At 36.4% G+C, this 18,348-nt stretch overlaps 1 protein-coding gene across 7 annotated transcripts in view; it reads right to left on the minus strand.

The window, feature by feature from the left end:
* The window catches only part of SHPRH (SNF2 histone linker PHD RING helicase), an 81,115-nt gene extending 63,342 nt beyond the window's left edge, over positions 1-17,773 (minus strand). For 2 of the 7 annotated variants that reach the window (XR_001888500.1, XM_017888780.1), the window contains exons 1-6: positions 17,539-17,773; positions 8,427-9,088; positions 6,078-6,207; positions 3,973-4,191; positions 2,004-2,082; positions 1,225-1,375 (exon numbers count right to left, since the gene is read on the minus strand). Coding sequence is in view for 6 of the 7 variants with exons in the window: in XM_017888780.1 (XP_017744269.1) it covers positions 1,225-1,375; positions 2,004-2,082; positions 3,973-4,191; positions 6,078-6,207; positions 8,427-9,056 (1,209 nt within the window). In the remaining variant the exon portion in view is untranslated. Of the gene's footprint in view, positions 1-1,224; positions 1,376-2,003; positions 2,083-3,972; positions 4,192-5,522; positions 5,656-6,077; positions 6,208-8,426; positions 9,089-15,395; positions 15,418-17,117; positions 17,486-17,538 lie in introns of those variants that run through there. The other 5 variants (XM_017888781.1, XM_017888783.1, XM_017888779.1 and 2 more) reach the window with 5 other exon arrangements.
* Between the last annotated feature and the right edge of the window lie 575 nt (positions 17,774-18,348).

The raw sequence follows: 18,348 nt of genomic DNA on the forward strand, positions 1-18,348 counted from the left end.
ACCCCAAAATTTTTCTTTTTTTTTTTTTTTTTTTTTTTGAGTCTCGCTCTGTCGCCCAGGCTGGAGTGCAGTGGCGTAACCTCGGCTCAGTGCAAGCTCTGCCTCCCGGGTTCACGCCATTCTCCTGCCTCAGCCTCCCAAGTAGCTGGGACTACAGGCACCCGCCACCACGCCTGGCTAATTTTTTGTATTTTTAGTAGAGATGGGGTTTCACCATGTTAGCCAGGATGGTCTTGATCTCCTGACCTTGTGATCCGTCTGCCTCAGCCTCCCAAAGTGCTGGGAATTACAGGCGTGAGCCACCGTGCCCGGCCTGAAATTAACTTTTAAAGGTATATTTAAATATAAAATTAACCCATTGAATTTATAATAATATGAAAATAACTTGGAATTAAAAGAGTAATGAGTAGGAAATCTCAGAAAGAAGTTACTGAGCTAAATCAACATATTCCAAGTCACATTTCTACAAAGAAAACATATTTTTTTCTATTTCCTACTCAAATCTAAAAGGCTAATTCTGCAAACTTGACCCTACTGAAAGATAACATAATGCTAAAGCTGTGAGACTGGTGAATCCTAGAGATAATTAATTATAATTACACCTTTAACTACTGACTTCATTTCAGCAAGATTTAATGTAAATGCTGATTTTGGATTTCATTACTAGAAAATATGAGCTATATACTATATTTGCCTTAGTGGATTTTGTTTCTGTAACTCTAAAATTTATATTTTTATACACAATTATGTATTTTGGGACAAGGACTTGAAATTTGTTTCATTTAGCAATCTATTTACTAAGCTACCTGTTCTTTAACAAAGTTCTAATTATTTAGTTCTAAGATTTATATATCTGAGATTTGTACAATATTTTAAATAGCTCTTAAAATATTTAGTAGTAATATGGAGACTTTATTAGTGACAAAACATTTGAGGAGTCAACAGTACTTTTGTAAAGGAGTTTCTCTGCCAACTAGAAGGAAGTTTAGTAAGTGACTGCAAATTCTCTTCCAGGTTGGCCAACATTACTTAAAAAATAAACCTTCTGGGTCACAAACACCCCATTCTCTCTGCCCACTTGAAGTTAACTAACCACTAATATAAATCATTACCCACAGAGTGAACAGAAAGTGTTGACTTAAGTGCCAAGCAAATGTTCAACATATGATGCTTTTCGAGAACATATGTCCCCTGCTTTTGCAAGCCCTACTGTACCCCTCCTACCTCAGGAAGAGTGAGAGCATCTTGTTTGACATCTTGTCGAGTATGTGTCAGAATCAGAGCCAAAACCTCCACTGTCTTTCCAAGACCCATCTCATCTGCTAAAATTCCACCAAGCAACTGCAGCCCAGAATTTGGGTACTCACGAATGATGCTAAGGAAAAAAAAAAAAAAAAAAAGATAAATCACATCACAAGAATGTGAATACAAATTATACTTTTGCTAAAGAGAACTGGAAGCAATGCATAAAGTCTAAGTTTACTGAAACTATATTTTAGGGCAAAATAGTTCAAATCTTAGATTACAAACATAAGAAATGTGATAACCAAAAAAACTGCCTGAGCTGACAAGTAACTCCGCAGAAATGAGTGGTAGTCAAAAGAGAACATGTCTGCCTTCTTTCTATGACCTTTATGAATCTATGAATAAAAAGAAAAATACAAAGGGCAATAACTACTGATTCATTCATGATGTTTAATGATTACTAAGAAAAAAAAAAAAAACTGGCCCTATAATAAACAAGATAACATTTTACTTAGAATAATAATCTCTTTAAATCGTGATAACTAAGCACCTTATGTCTATTATTCCAAATTCATTCACTGAAAAATGACAAGTGCTATTAATTCTAAATCTATCCTATCCATAGAGATGTCTAGTAAGACTTCACCTTTGACTCCTTCATGAGGTAAAGCCAAAGTTACAGATATGCTAACAATCTCAGACAGTTTTTCATTATATTTATTTTTTAAATCAAGCATGTAAGTAAAATTTTGCCTTACCAGCCTGTATATGGATTATAGTAGAGTTTCAGACCCTCAGATGTAACAATCTCTCGCCATAAGAAGTGCAGGGCACTTTCTAAAGAAAAATATAATCATAATAACAAATTTTTGTTTTACCTTCAGTCAGATAATCACATTAAAATAAGAATAGGTTAACTGTGAGGATACTCTGACATAGTGATACCCATATTCTTGTGAAATCTCATTTTGGAAAAGCCACATACTTAACGTGTGAGTAAAAAGCTAAAAGTCCCTCAATTTCCTTTCTTCTGGTATTACTTTAGCTCTCTTTGTTTTGGGCACAAATCCACATCAGCAAATAATGGGACAGAGAAGCAAACTGTAGCTGATTACAGAGAATTAACAGGAAAACTAATACATATAACCAGTTCCTACCTGATAAATGAGTCTTTTTTAATAAATCTTGCAATAAATTATATGAAGTCTTTGAATAACTCAATAGACATATGCCAGCTGTCTAACACATTTACCCGAATCAGACCTGACCTCTTCTATGGGTCTGAGAGTGAGAAGAAAGGCTTACTTAACTGGGAAAAAAATATCTAAAACCGTAACTCAGAAGTGCTGAGTTTGTTTCTACCAGAATCTTCCACTATCCTTCCCCTTAATATTTTAACTTATTTAAACCAAATGCCAAATAAGTAGCATGTCTCTACCCACCAATGAAACAGGAAGTAATTTTTAGTTGGCTTCTTTAGAGATTAATAGGTATTTTACATTTTTATCTTCTAGAATAAAATGGCCATTAAAATTCAAAATCTATAGATGTTGGCACAAGGGCAGTAAAAGGGAATGCTTTTACACTACTGATGGGAATGCAAATTAGTACAATCTCTATGGAAAACAGCATGGAGATTTCTCAAAGAACTAAAAGTAGATCTATCATTCACTCCAGAACACTACTGGAACTTGTTCCCCAAAGGGAAACAAGTCACTATATCAAAAAGACACCCCTGCTCACATGTTTATTGCAGTACGAATTCACAATTGCAAAGATATGGAACCAACTTAAGTGTCCATCAATCAATGAGTGGATAAAGAAAATGTGTGTGGAGGGGAGCAGGTGTGCACACACACCATGGAAACCATGGAATACTATACAGCCATAAAAAAGAATGATGTTTTTTGCAGCAACTTGGATGAAAATGGAGGCCATTATCCCAAGTGAAGCAACTCTGGAACAGAAAAACAAATACTACATGTTCTTATTTACAAGTGTGAGCTAAGCTATAAGTACATGGGGGCATATATAGTAGTACAATGGATACTGGAGACTCAGAAGGGAAGTGAGGGATGAAAAAATACATAGTGGTACAATACACACTATTCAGGTGATGGGTACACTAAAAGTCCAGACTTCACCAGTACACAATTCGACCATGTGACCAAAAACCACTTTTACCCCCACAAAGTTAATGAAAAAAGACAGCAATAAAGAAGTGGCATAAAAGCCTCCTGTAAAACTACTACTTTCATAAAAAAACAGATGACATTATTGTAAAGAAAAAAATGCAAAATCTAGGAAAATTAGTCACACATAAGTCTCCTACTTTTGTAAATTTGCTTTCTGTCACTAACATTCACCATTACATTATGAGTTTCTTACAGATGATCAGTAAGATTCCCACTGGACCAGATTCTGAACAGTAATTCTTTGTTTGAAAGGAATGTAAAAAAAATTTCTTGGTTTTCAAAATTCCAATTGAGGCAGCCTTTGATTTCCTTTTGGCAGGAAAACCAGTTCAAACTTTTCTGAATGAAGAAACCCACAAATTCATTTTCTAGGTTTCAATTTTAAAGAATTTCTTAGAAAATAATTTTGTTCATAGCACCCATTCTATCTTATATTTTCAGGATGTTTATTTTAATGATTAATTTCCCCCTGCCCTAATTGTCTCTGATGTAATCTCTCTAATCAATTTTTCTTTAAACATCTTATTCTTACCAGTAGCAGGACTGCTTCTGAAACACTCTTGTTGTAGCATCCAATTGACAGCCTCTCTTTGGTAGGGTCTCAACACAGGGATCAATGCAGGATGCTGGACATCCACGTGGATGGATCGTGTTTCTTGCTGATGTGTTTGTTTCACAAAGTGATACAGCTCGTCAATGTCTTGTCCCTCTGGCTCATTCTCCGGATCATCTTCATCCTCTTCCAACACATCTGTACATCACACAACAAATGTACTCAAAAACTGACGTGACTTTTCTAACTATAAGCAATTCTTATTCTAAGAGCATACGATGAACTTGCCCAACTCTGGGGTCTTGCTCGGTGTGTTTTGTCACTGAAAGGCCCTATCTTTAATTCTTCATTAATCAAAAATCTACTCATCCATTCTTCAAGAAAGTTTAACTGCTACTTTTTCCATGGCATTTTCTTTTGCTTTCCCTGGCTGGAATTATGTTCTCCTCTGTTGTGCAATATTTTTATATTCTGGATATAGTAATATTACATTGTAATCTACTGCAGTACCAACTGCAATCATTTATGTCCATTGGTCCCTTCCCCAGTGAGACAAAGGCAAAGTTTTTCATTTTTGTAGCCCCTCAGAGAAGCTGACACGTGTACTGGCCATTGCGGATATTTTACAAACATTTGAGGAATTCAGTGTGAATGCTGTTTGAAGTTTATACAGGAACAACTTATTTTACTTTTACAATTTTAACATACAAAATCCATATGGAGACATAACTGTTCTATGCCCAATAAGAAACGGGTTCTCATTTTATTTCTTATGCTAAAAAAGGATAGGCATTTGGTAGCAGTAGCAGCCAATTGGAAGACAAGTGATTATTAAGTTATTAATGCAAATTTGTAAAATAGTAAAAATACTAATTTCATTTGGTGGGCACAATTGTTCTGTGGAAGAAGATTTATGCTTATTATAACATGAAAAAATAAAAACCTTGAACATATTTACAAACTCCTGTCAGTTAATGGTTCTTTATTAAAAACATAACTCTTTCAAGGTGAAAAAGTCTATCATTTATTTCTGAATTGCTTTGAAAGAGGCCTATATACTTTTACAGGACACACCTCATAACTTCTAAAACTAAAAGATCACACCAAAAAATTCATGACTTATTTTTTGCCAATAAAAAATATGGCATGTAAAATTTCCAAAACTTCACAGTTAATGTATAGCTTTATGCTTGGTTCTTTTAGACTTTTACTATAATTATATAATCCAAGATTAATAGTTAAATTTGAAGTTTTCCTTAGATACCAGGCTTTAAAATGTACAAACTGTAATATTTTAAAAGGCCATAACTTTAAAACTCTAGATGCACTTAAATTCATTCCTTCTAATCCCAAAACCAGAGGTTTCCTCATTTAAAGTATCTAACTTGCAAAATGATTTACTATTACTGATATTATAAAGCATTGCAAAAAATGTACTAGAGAAATAACAATCAAAGTTAGAAACTGATTTTCAAATACTCCAGTATGACAATGTTCTATAATTTGCACCTGAAATAATGCTGACCCACCATGAGCAGAACTTGGAGAATTTGGGCTGTTTTTCCAGTAGTGTTGATGAGCTGCACCAAGCCATCCACACTCTCCCATGGTGACCAATGGCAGACAACTCTGAATCTGCAGTCCTGACCAAAGATGCAACGTCTTGCCAAGAAACAGAGCAAAGTTATCTGGTCTTTATGGGAACCAAGCTTTTGAAATTATTTGTCAGACTGCAAAGGAGAGGTGGAATAAACGCCAGCCAAGAATTTCTGGCCATGACAAAATAAAAGCACAGGAATAATGCAAAAATCCCAACCAGCTCAGATCCCTTTAGACTCTGCCTTTTGACTTGCATATTGACTCTGCAAATAATCCTTTAATATTTACAATAAAGTAAACACAGAGTTAACCAAAGAAACAAATTATATTAGTGGGTGCATTTCAAATAAGTATAATTTGCCATATAATCATTTAATTTTATTATGACTTTATTAGCTGTTTTCTGATTGTTATGTCCAGCGCTTAGAGAAAAAAACTCACAACTCCTAAGTAATAGAAATTTTTAAGTTTACTGTAAATATTACCTGGAATAATATAATTGTGTAACTTTTCCATTACTTTCTTCATAACCTGATTGAACTTTTTCATTCTTGAATTTGCATCACTCAAGAAGTCTAGTTTTGCTAGGCCAGCTTCCAAAAGATAAATTCCAACCTACAAATAATTAATCAAAATAAAAGTAGTTTCATTTGAAATACACCATTCTTTATGAGGACATAAGAAAGAAAAAATTAGCATCACTATTTTTAAAGGTATTCATAGCATTTGTGCCACAAATAATAAATACATTCCTACCAGATTTCCCCCACGTGTTTCATTTTCACTAACAAATTACAAATGTAAGTGCCTACAATGTACAATTCGAGTTGCTGGAAAAAAATATTTCCCTAACTGAAATCGAACCTGGGAGAATGTGATAAGAACACCTAGTTCTATCTACTAATAAAATGATTCCCAAAACTAATTAATTAATCAGTCAAGTTTGTTAAAAATGCAGATTTCCCCAGAAAATTATGATATACATGCTAGGAATCTTCTACACTGTTAGGTTTGGGCATCCTTATTGCTGAATCAAACACTAAAACGTGTAAAAAAACAGACCTTGATTAATGTTAATATTTTGACCCTAGTAAAGCAATGTAGTATGAAGTTTTACAGTTGAAAGACTTGATTTTGAATCCTGGCATTGATACTTAGAAGCTAAATGAATTGGAGAAAAAATAACCTATTTATTTTGACCCAAGTGTTCTCATTTACAAAATGGAGAGATGTCTAGCTTAAATAATATAACTATAAAAGTTTCTAATGGTAGACATTCAATAAATGTTAGTTCCCTTTACTTCATGTTGACTATGTTGTACCTGAGTCCCTAATCACTGAGAATCTCATATTCTTTCACTAAAGAACAGGAATCCACCAGCCTTACACAGAAATGAATGACAAAGTGTATTTCATTACTGTTTGTATTCTGTCTTGGCTTGCTTGGAAATGTCTTACTACAGCAGCAATAAATGTTTAAATATTTGTAAAATTCAGGATCAGGAAAAAAAGAATAGATTAAGACTTGGTTTGCAGGGAACATAGAGAGAACACAGATATGTGAGTCATAAATTGTTACATACTTGTTATCATTGAGCCACAATTTGGCAAAATCAGGAAAGAGAGGGAATGCCTGGTTACATAGTTTCACTGTACAGGGAAAAATTAATTGCAATCTAATAATTCTAAATTTTCTCCTTCCCTTCTGACAATTCTAAAACTATAACTAAGGTTATTGATGCAAGAAATATATGAAACAGTTTTCAGTTAAACAACATGAAATTAACGTTTTAAATCTTCAAGTTTAACATAAAAGTATATTAATTTGCTTCACAGTTTGCAAAGTATACTTTCTTACATTATCTGACCTCGTTTTAAACACAATTTTATGCTGTAAGAAGAACGGGTATTACTGACATTTCATAAAGAAACTGAAATTAGAGCATTTAAATGATTCACATAAAGTTATTTGGCCAGTGAATGGCAAAGACTGAAATAAATTACAAATTTATTCATTCATCTACTGAAAATTTAGGTACCAGGTACTTTACTAGGCTGTAAAGATGAAAGGCTTCATAGTTTACCAAAGCGGAATGATATAAAATGTTAAGTACATGACAAGTCGCCAAGGCCGAAAAAAAAAAAAAAAATCTACCAGAGATTCTGAGGAGAGGGCACATAGTATTATGTGAAACGATCTCCTCAGAAATGATCTCCCTGGGTAAATTAATGCTATACTAAATATTAAAAAATAACCAGAAATTATCAGGGAAAGGGAACAACTGAAGCAGAGGGAGCTATAAGAGCAAAAGCAAAGATGCAGACAGTCAGTGTGGTATATGGAGGAAATAAATCAATTTGGAGTTTCTGGGACAAAATAAAAAGCAGAGTAATAAAAGGTAAGTAAGGCTCAAGGGCCTGTCAAGGGAAGAACTTCTGTGCCAGATTAGAAAGATTATACTTAATTCTGTAGGCAGTAACGAACAGAATTTCATTTGCATTCACATCATACAATTCCAGAGACAAAATCGAAGCATTTGAAAACACAAAATAGCAAACAGAGAAATGGTTAAATGACTGCCGCAGTAAGAGGAACAGATGATGAGGACCAAAACAAGTCACTGAAAGTAGAGATGGAAGATCTTGAAAAAGTGTAGCCTGAAAATGATTAGTTGTAACATACTTTTAATAGTTATTAAAAGCTTAAAGTGTACTTTGAAACTTAACAATGAAAGGCTGGCTTTGCTGGCTTTTCAGACTTCTCTCACAAGTTAATTTAAAAGTGGACTGCCACTGTAGAAGAGCCTCAAAAGACATCACAAAAAATTGAGTACCTTGATAATGTGATTTCCTTCTGGTTTGTGATAAAGTTTTATTCTTCTCTTCTTTTGCAGCCAACCCAAATCTTCTAACATTTCACCACTGAAGGATGACTCCACTAGAATACCCTTGTCACAAATACTCATTGGTTCTTTCTTTTGTTTCTCTACATCTTCACCTTTTGAATGAATATAAATCAGGAACTGATTGCTTGACTCTGAACTCATCAATGTAATACTCCTTTCGGAAAAATTTTCAGTTAAACTCTGCTCAGGAAGAAGCTGAAGAGTTAATTCTCCTAGAAATGCTTTCCAGGAATTATCAAAGTGATAGGGAGAAATCACAATATTCAACTTTACAGACAAAGGGGAAAAAATACCAACAATCTCTTCTTTTTCAATTGGTTTTGAGAAGCTCACTACTTTTGAACACTTCTTGTCTCTGTGAGCCACTTCTTCCTTTAGACTATCACTTAGAATGATGCAATGAGCAGAAGAGGTATCGGAACCTGGGCAGGGCTGCTCATCATCATCACTTATTGTGATAGGTTCATTCCTTCTGTCCTCATGCATATTCCAATGAAGCTGCTGCCTCTTTTCCTCATCTACCCTCACTGGAGGAGCACGTTTCCTCCGGCTGCTCATTTTCAAGTTTTCTTGGCTGGTAACTGTGAACTCTAGAGGACAAATGAAACAACAGGAGGTATACCGAGAGATGATTTAGTACTTAAGGGTTACCAGATGAGAAATTCAGCATAAATTCATAGCCCATAAACATAATACGAAATCTTCAGTGAGATATAAAGCAATGAGTAATTTTTTACCAGGTCAATATGACTAAGGAATGAACATATTAACCATAATCTCATACATCAAATAAATTCTAATGGTTTTATTAGTCTTTAATAGATAAATTTAGTAAAGTCAATTTGTTGTATAAAATAAAATAAATTGTAGAAATAATTTAATGAGCAATATAATAGGAAGGTAAATCTCTCAATTAATCCCAAGTAATTTAACTGCCCCTTAGAACAAAGCCCAACAATACTTTAAAAGTGTGGAACAAAATCTAACACAAATGTCTGGCATCAAATCTAAAATTATCAGGTACGTAAAATAAAATAAAATAAGATAAAATAAAATGAAAATAAAACAGAAAAATAAGACCCATGACAAGAAAAAAATCAAAAAGCCCCAGAAATGACACAGATGATATAATTAGCAGAAAGAAACATTCAAACAGCTACTGTAAATATTCTCAGTATGTTCAAGAAGGTAGAGGAAAACATGAATATGACAAAAAAATTATAGACATACAAATGACTCCTACAGAATTTATTGATGGAAATGCAACATCTGAAATGAAAAACACATTGTATGAGATTACCAGCACATTAGAAATGGCAAAGAAAAAAAGAAGGAGAATAAGCTTAAACAATGGAAACAACAGTAACAACAGAAACTGTCAAAAATGAAGCCGAGGTAAACAAAGACTGAAAAAACAATAAATAGAACATCAGAAACCTACTGGACAATGTTAAGGAGTCAAACATGCATAAAACTGGAATGTCAACAGAAAAGAAAGGATACAAAAAACTTCTTGAAAAAATCATACATGAAAATTTTCCAAATTCTATAAAAACCATCAACTCAGAAAACCAAGAAGCTCAATGAAACCCAATCAGGGCAAACATAAAGAACAATCACAATAAGGTATGCCATGATTAAATTACCAAAAAGTGAGGACTTTTCTCCAGATTTGCCCTATTTTTCTGGTTTAGCCACTGCTCCCACCCTACAGCTCTAAACCCAGCAAAATATCTTTCAAAAATGAAGGTGAAAAAAAGATCGACAAAAGCAAAAGGACTTATCACTTGTATACCTAAAATCTAAGTAATGTTAGAAGCGCTTGGGTAGAAGAAATACAACATCAGATTGAAATCTGGATCCACACACAAGGAAATAAAAGCAAAATTAAAATATGTGCATAAATATAGTAAACTTTTTTGATTTTAAATTTCTCCAAAAGATAACTTACTATATTTTATTATGAAAATTTTCAAGCATACATAAAAATTTAGAAAATAGTATAATAGTATATAATTATAGATCTATACAATGTACTATGTCCATGGACTAGAAGACTCAAAATGTTCACATGTCAATTTCTTAGTATTAACTTACAGAAAAGCAATCCCATTCAAAATTCCAACAGGTTTCTTTAGTAGAAACTGACAATATGATGTTAACATTTATATTAAAATGCCTACAATACAGGAAAGTCAATATAATTTTAGAAAATAAAAATAAAGTTGAATGATTTACACTGATTCCAAGACGTATGTCAAAAGAAATAAAAATGGCGTAGCAGTGGTGTAAGGACAAACATATAGATCAATGGAACACAATAAAATGTCCTGCAGTAGACCCACACATGTATGGTCAATTGATTTCTGAAAGAAGTTCAGAGGCAGTCAGTGAGAAAGGTATCCTTTTAGTAAATGGATACCAATATGCAACAAAATGAAACTTTACCTCATAAAATATAAGAGTTCACTAAAAATAGATAATAAAAATAAAAGCTAAAACTAAAACTTCTCAAAGAAAACAGAGGAGAAAACCTAAATGACATTGGATTCGCCCAAAAAAAGGCACAAAAATTTTTAAGCAAGAAACAAAAACCACAGACTATGTAAGAAAATGATAAATTAAGTTTCATCAAAAATAAATATTTTGGTTCTTCAAAAGATACTGTCATCAAAATATGAAAGCAAGTCATAGATGGGAGAAAATGTTAGCAAATCAAGTATCTGATGAAGGATATGTTTGCAGACTAGCAATCCCTCTCTTAGGTATTTATCCAAGAGAAATCAAAACATAAATCCACAAAAATTTAAACTTGAACGTTAACAGCTTTACTACTAAAAGCCCCAAACTGGAAGAAAACCCAAATGTTCAACAACTGGTGAATGGACATGTTGTGGCATATTCATACAATGGAATACTAGTCTGTGATAAAAAGAGACTTCTGTAAAATAACATGAATGAACTGTTAGAGTATTATGCTAAATTGAAGGAAGATAGATGTGAAAGATTATATACTATATGCTTCCATTTACATGAAATTCTAGAAATGGCAAAAACCTAAGTGCAGAAAGCAGATTAGTGGTTGTCAGAGGCAAGGAAATAGAAAGAGGTGACTGACAGCAAAGGAACAGGAAGGCAGGCTTTGGAACATAAATGTTCAACACATGATTGCAGAGTATACATCTGTCAAAACTCATCAAATTATATACTTTAAATTGAATTTTCTTATATATAAACTATATCTTAAAGTTGATTTAAAGAGCAGAAACAAAAACTAGATGCACAAGATTTAGAAATTTTAATATTAAATTTAACTTTATTCAATAAACCTGAAAAATCTGGATAAAATGATAAATGATAAAATTTTGCTAACAAAATACAAATGAACAAAACTGGCCCAAGAAAGAGAATATGAATAGACCAATAACCATAAAGAAACTAAAGTGACATTATTTACCTGCCTAAGGTCTATTCTCCTTCCCTGATGATTGAATCTTTATTTAGGAACAAGGTGGCCCTGTGATTCAAAGGAAGGTGGTTTCCTTGGCAGCTCCAAGTAAGTAGTTTCTGTCTACTATTGGCCAAAGCAAATCCAATAAGGTAGTTATTGGCTGCATATGACTATTTAACTTTCAATACAGTTATGCATTGCATAATGACATTTTGGTCAATGAGGGACCAAATATTAGAGTGGTTCCATAAAGGAGCTGAAAAATTTCTATGGACTAGTGACATCAGAGCCATTGTAACATCATAACGCATTACTTTTTTATTTTTTATTTTTTTGAGATGGAGTCTCGCTCTGTTGCCCAGGCTGCAGTGCAGTGGCTCGATCTCCGCTCACTGCAAGCTCCACCTCTTGGGTTCATGCCATTCTCCTGCCTCAGCCTCCCGAATAGCTGGGACTACAGGCGCCCGCCACTATGCCCAGCTAATTTTTTTTTTTTTGTATTTTAGTAGAGACGGGGTTTCACTGTGTTAGCCAGGATGGTCTCGATCTCCTGACCTCATGATTCGCCCGCCTCGGCCTCCCAAAGTGCTGGGATTACAGGCATGAGCCACTGCGCCTGACTGCATTACTTTATTTTTTACTAAATTTTGTGTAGCACAAGCGTGCAGTGTTTACAAAGTCTACAGAATTGTACAGTATTGTCCCAGGCCTTCACATTCACTCCCTGACTAACCCAGAGCAACCTTCAGTGTTGTAAGCTGCATTCATGCTAAGCACCCCACAAAGCTGTACTATTTTTTATCTTTTATACCATATCTTTACTGTACATTTCCCATATTTAAATATGTTTAAATATACAAATACTACTGTATGACAACTGCCTACAGTATCCAGTACAGAATATACTGTACAGGTTTGTAGCCTAAGAGCAGTAGGCTGTACCATAGAGCCTAGGTGTGTAGTAGGCCGGCGGTACCACCCAGGTTTGTGTAAGTATACTCTTAAGATGTTCACATAACAAACTTGTCTATGATGCATTCCTCAAAACACAGCCCCATCATTAAGTGATGTGTGACTGTAAATAAAATTAAATGATATAAACTCAGCTCTTCAGTCTCACTAGCCCCACTTCAAGTGCTCAATAGCCCTATGTGACTAGTGGCTACTGTACTGAACAGCACAAATATACAGCATTCACATAATTGCAAAAAGTCTATATATCAGACAGTACATAAGTCAATCATAAGAATTCTATTCTCTTAGCCAGTGCTTCACTTAATCCTTGGCTATGGTTAACTACTTTTAAAGCATCTTATCCTCTCTTATCTTGGAGGAATAATATAGTAAGCTCTTAATTTCCTAAGTGTTTATGTTTGTCCAGTTTTCTTCAAAGCATAAGATGGAATACTGAAAGTGGGTCAGATCACTGCAGGAACTTTAAAATGTTAGGCTATAGCAGCTTATCAATTAACTACTGGCACAAACATGCTGTATAACACACTACCCCAAAGCTCAATACCTTGATACAGCAATCATTTCTTTTCATAGATCTGCACATTAGCTGAAGGAGGTTAATCTAAGCTAGGTTTCTGGAAAAGTAGTTTGGCTCTACTTAATATAGTTCTTATCCTCTCTCCTTGGATCAGCAAAGTAACCCAGGAATGTTCTTTATGGCAATGGTTGAGGTGTATTAGTGCAAATCCAATCACACAAGTAGTTTTCAAACTGTTTAAAAACCACTAAGGTGCCACAGACCAAAGCAAGACATATCCATGGACCCAATGTTAAGTAGTGGAAAAATATACTACACTTCTTTACTGGGTGAAACTGCACATGGCAAAAAGCATGGATATGGGGGGTGAAGGGGTAGAGGGAGTGTAGAAAGGGAATTGGGCCAGTTACAAAATGTATCACACTTAATATAATAATATTAATAACATGGTTCTTGTGGAATCATTAACTCTGAAAACTCCAAAAGCAACTCTCTAGCAGAGTCTCACATTAGCAAAGCAATGTGGCTTAAAGGTGAGAACGCGATGCTTTGAAGTCTTACATTCATTCTAATTCCAGCTTTGGCATTTACTAACTGTGTGGCACTGGAATAGTTATCCAGTCTTCTGTGCCAATTTTCTCATCTCTAAAATGGGGATGATAGCAGGATTGTGGTTAGAAATAGTTTAAGTACAACAGCACAGTACCAGAAATTTGGCCTGTATTCCATAAATGGTAGTTGCTATTTATCGTCATCCTGAGAATACTCTAAACCAGCAGTTCCCAACCTTTTTGGTACCATAAACAGGTTTCATGGAAGACAATTTTTCCATGGACCGGAGGAGAGGGGTGGGGTGGGGAGGGGTGGTTTAGGGATGAAACTGTTCCACCTTAGATCATCAGGCATTAGATTTTAATAAAAAGTGTACAACCTAGATCCTGTGCATATGCAGTTCACGATAGGGTCCACGCTCTTATGATAATCTACTGACTGTTGATCTGACAGGAGGCAGAGCTCAGGTGTTAATGCTCGCTTGCCCGCAGCCCACCTCCTGCAGTGCAGCCCGGTTCTAACACGCCACGGACTGGCACCGGTCCGTAGCCTGGGGGTTGGGGACCCCTGCTCTAAATTACATTTCACAATAACCAAACTTTAATGTCGCAGGATGGGGGACCACAGATCAGTACTTCTCAAATTTGACTGCACATTAAAATCACCAGGGAAATTTTAAAAAATCCTGATGCCTAGCCAACTAAGTCAGAATGTCTCGGGCAAACACCCAGGCACTACTCCCTTTATTTTTTAGAATCCCTACAAAAAACCTTGTTACGGATAACCAGCTGCCTACTAAAATCCACTTATTTCCACTCAAAGTATAGAGTAGTTGAGAAATGGCTGTCCAGCTTAGTATGGTCCTATGCCAGTCCTAGCCAATGGAATGTGAGAAGTAACATGTGCCATGTTTCCTACAATAATTTTGTAACAGACACATTACCAAACCAGAAAACATTACTTCAACTATTTATTCTGTTCTCTGGTAAAACCTATCCAGTATCTTTTAAATTATGTACACCATTATAATTTGCACATTCCTTCAGATGTTTTCTTTCAACCTGATTCTTCCAATATTAGTGCCTCAAGGCACTTATCAGTGATAATGATACACTGCAGAAAAGTCAATACCAGAATTTCTAGCAATGCTCTGCCTTCGTCCAGTTCTTAGCTGAGTAAACATTCATGATCAAAAAAATCAACCAACCAAACAAAAAGCTCCTGGTTTTGACTGAGTCTTTACTTAAGGAAATCTCTATTCAGGGTTAACTTCTTGCACCAAAGAAAATAGTATTTGGTCAAAAATACTTATGACTAAAATGCAATATGGCAACTAGTAAGTCAAGTACTGGTGAAATTCTGTACCTAACCACATCCCATATTTTTCTAGTTTTCTTCATACCTTATCAGTCACAACTTCCTCCTCCTTAATTAGCAGTGTTTGGGTAAAATGTAATTATGTGAAGTTTTCTATATGGACCACACTTTTACTGTCTTGTATTTAAATGTAAAAGCCTTTTGCTTGAATTGATTTTATGCCTGTCTCCATCCCAATCTTCCCTGGAAAGGCTTCCATGACCAGAGAAGCTGAGTTAAGGTCCTCTCTCTCCTCGGTCCCAACTGCTACAATGTTCACTTTGAAAGATGGACAGGAGTAGTATCCCATTCAGTGCTGTACTCCCAATGCCAGGTCAGTACTAGGAAGTAAACACATACAAAAAGGGTGAAACAAAGATCTCTAATTCTGTGGATATATTCCCTCCTTTTGAGGACCTAACAGTACTTTACTCATATTTCTTTTTGGAGAAGTCTCTCTTATCCACATTCTAGAAGACTATAGGTAATATGAAACTATTCTTTAGTAATTCTGAGAAAAAAGAAATACTAGAACAAGGCAGGGAAACTGACTGAACTTTACCTTCAACAGAAAACAAGGATGGAATGCTAGAAAAATAAACATAAAATGTTAAATTACTAAGACAATCCAACAAATGAATAACACAACTTAAATTCACATTTTTCCCCAAAAAATATTATTTCATGTTTATAAGATACATACAAATCCTGAAATTACAACAAATCCATGGTAGATCTGGGTTTAGGCTATTAAGGGCAAAAAGGATTATACACTTGCCATATTCCTGTCCACAATGTTGTCTTATGGAAACGACACCCACTCGTTACTAAGTACTAGGAAGCTCTTAATGACCCAGGGTTAACATAATCTTTTCCTTTTCTTTAGAAATAATTCCAGCAAGGTGAGAGTATTTTCATCTACTAAATGCTAAAATATGTTAGTTACATAAACTTGAAAAATGCCCTCATAAGAAGCTTTTTCACCACCAAATTGTTTCCCCTAAATCTTACTAGCCTAAACTCTTAATAATAAAAGCTTTAATAATTCTGTAAGTACAGCTCCTTTCAGGTGGACAAAGAGGATATACAATAGCATCTCTCAAAAGTAAACTATTGTATTCTCAATTGCCAGCTTACTAGTTAACTGGTCCTTCAAAGCTCTAGAAAGTGCAGGTTTGCGAGCACGGACATAATTATCACAATACTGCTCAGGACTGCTCTGTCTCCAGCATGTTTACTAATCATAAACTAAATAGTCTTTTTGGTGACAGTAGAGATATCATGGATCGTTTTTATTCAAGAGTTTCATCATTCCTACTAATGCCCACTGGTATAATTTAAAATAACAGTAATAACTTTAAAATTATCTTATTTTGTTCAGAAAAAGCCCCAAGTTCCTTAAGTACAAGTTGGAAGGCATCAAACATCTAGGATTTCTACCTCGTGATAATGTCCAACTACTTGGAAAAAGTGTAAAGCTTCCTGGTCAGTATTTAATAATACTGTATTTATTATACAGTGACCATCAATCATCAAACAACACCCTATCTTCGTTCATAAACCTAGCAACTACCAAATTGTACAATGTGGAAGAGTGGTTCTCAATTCGAATGTAATTAATCTGGCTCCAGAGGTAACGGAGAACTTTGAGTCGGACTGAGAAGCCTCTGCCTCCCCTTTTACTAACACAATGCCTCGCACAAAGAAGGGAGGCGGCCGCCCAGTTCCAGCCTTTGGGGGCAGATCTGCGGCGCACGGTGATACCCACTCAGTTATCTTCCGAAAGACCCACAAGCGGCTCCCGGAGTCTGAGCGGGGCTGTCAGCGCCGGATCGCTCCCAGCAGGCCGAGCAAACAAGCGACCGCGAGGCCGAGGAGCGTGACGACGGACTCCGGATCCTAGGGTGGTGGACGCGCTAGACAAACACCGCAGGCCCCAATGTATGAGGAGAAGCATACCCTCCTTTCCCACGACCCCACTTTATCCCCGGAGGAACATGGTGGTCCGGGATTCGCTAATCCGGTATCGGGAAGGGGTGGGGAAGACTCGCGCAGCGGCTCCCTCTCAGCCCTAGAGCTTCCCGGGCTCCAGGACAACCAGCGTCCTCCCTCCCTGGTACGGGAGGCCAGAGACCACCTCCCTCCCTCCCGACCTCTGACCCCTGACCCTCTATCACCCAAGCGCCTACCCAAGCTGGTTCTCCGAGCCTCTTGAGTCTCTTTGCACCAGGCCTGCGCTCCTCTACAGACCCCGCAGATCACGGGCACGCATTCGCCACCCACCGAACATCGGCTTGAGGTGGGCACAAGCCCTTTTTGCGGGATAGTGTAGGGGTTCCCCGGGAGACCCAGAAACCACAGCGCCTAGCTGCCGGGCGCGCGCTGTAGCGTGGGGGTCAAGGGGAACGCTCTCGTCAGAGCACCCCGCCCCCTTTTTCCTGAACTGGCTTCAAGAGTCTCTTCTGCGCAAGTCCACGCTGTTAAAGACTTGCTGAGGAGACAGTGGAGTCTCGCGATAGCTCTGCCCCACGCCATTAGAGAATACAGGATGGCTGGATGCCTGAAGTAGGGGGCGGGGCTCCCCTGTGAAGCGAAGAGTGTGTGTGATTTGTAGCTTTAATAAAAGGCAAGGGCGGGAGCGGTGGCTCAGGTCTGTAATCCCACCACTTTGGGAAGCCGAGGCGGGCGGATTTCCTGAGGTCAGGAGATGGAGAATAGCCTGGCCAAGATAGCGAAACCCCGTCTCTACTAAAAATAGAAAAATTAGCCGGGCGTTGTGGTGCGCGCCTGTAGTCCCAGCTGCTCGGGAGGCTGAAGCAGGAGAGGAGAATCGCTTGAACCCACGAGACAGAGATTGAGTAAGCCGAGGTCTCCCCGCTTGGTGATAGAGTGAGACTCTGTCTCACCAAAAAAAAAAAAAAAAAAGCAGAAAAGAATTCTGCAAAAGCGTCTATTTTACTGTTATAAAGCAGCCACTAAGTAGGTACGAATGAAGCTTC

The sequence above is a fragment of the Rhinopithecus bieti genome, unplaced genomic scaffold (genome assembly GCF_001698545.2).
Source record: "Rhinopithecus bieti isolate Rb0 unplaced genomic scaffold, ASM169854v2 scaffold_18358, whole genome shotgun sequence".
Taxonomy (NCBI): domain Eukaryota; kingdom Metazoa; phylum Chordata; class Mammalia; order Primates; family Cercopithecidae; genus Rhinopithecus; species Rhinopithecus bieti.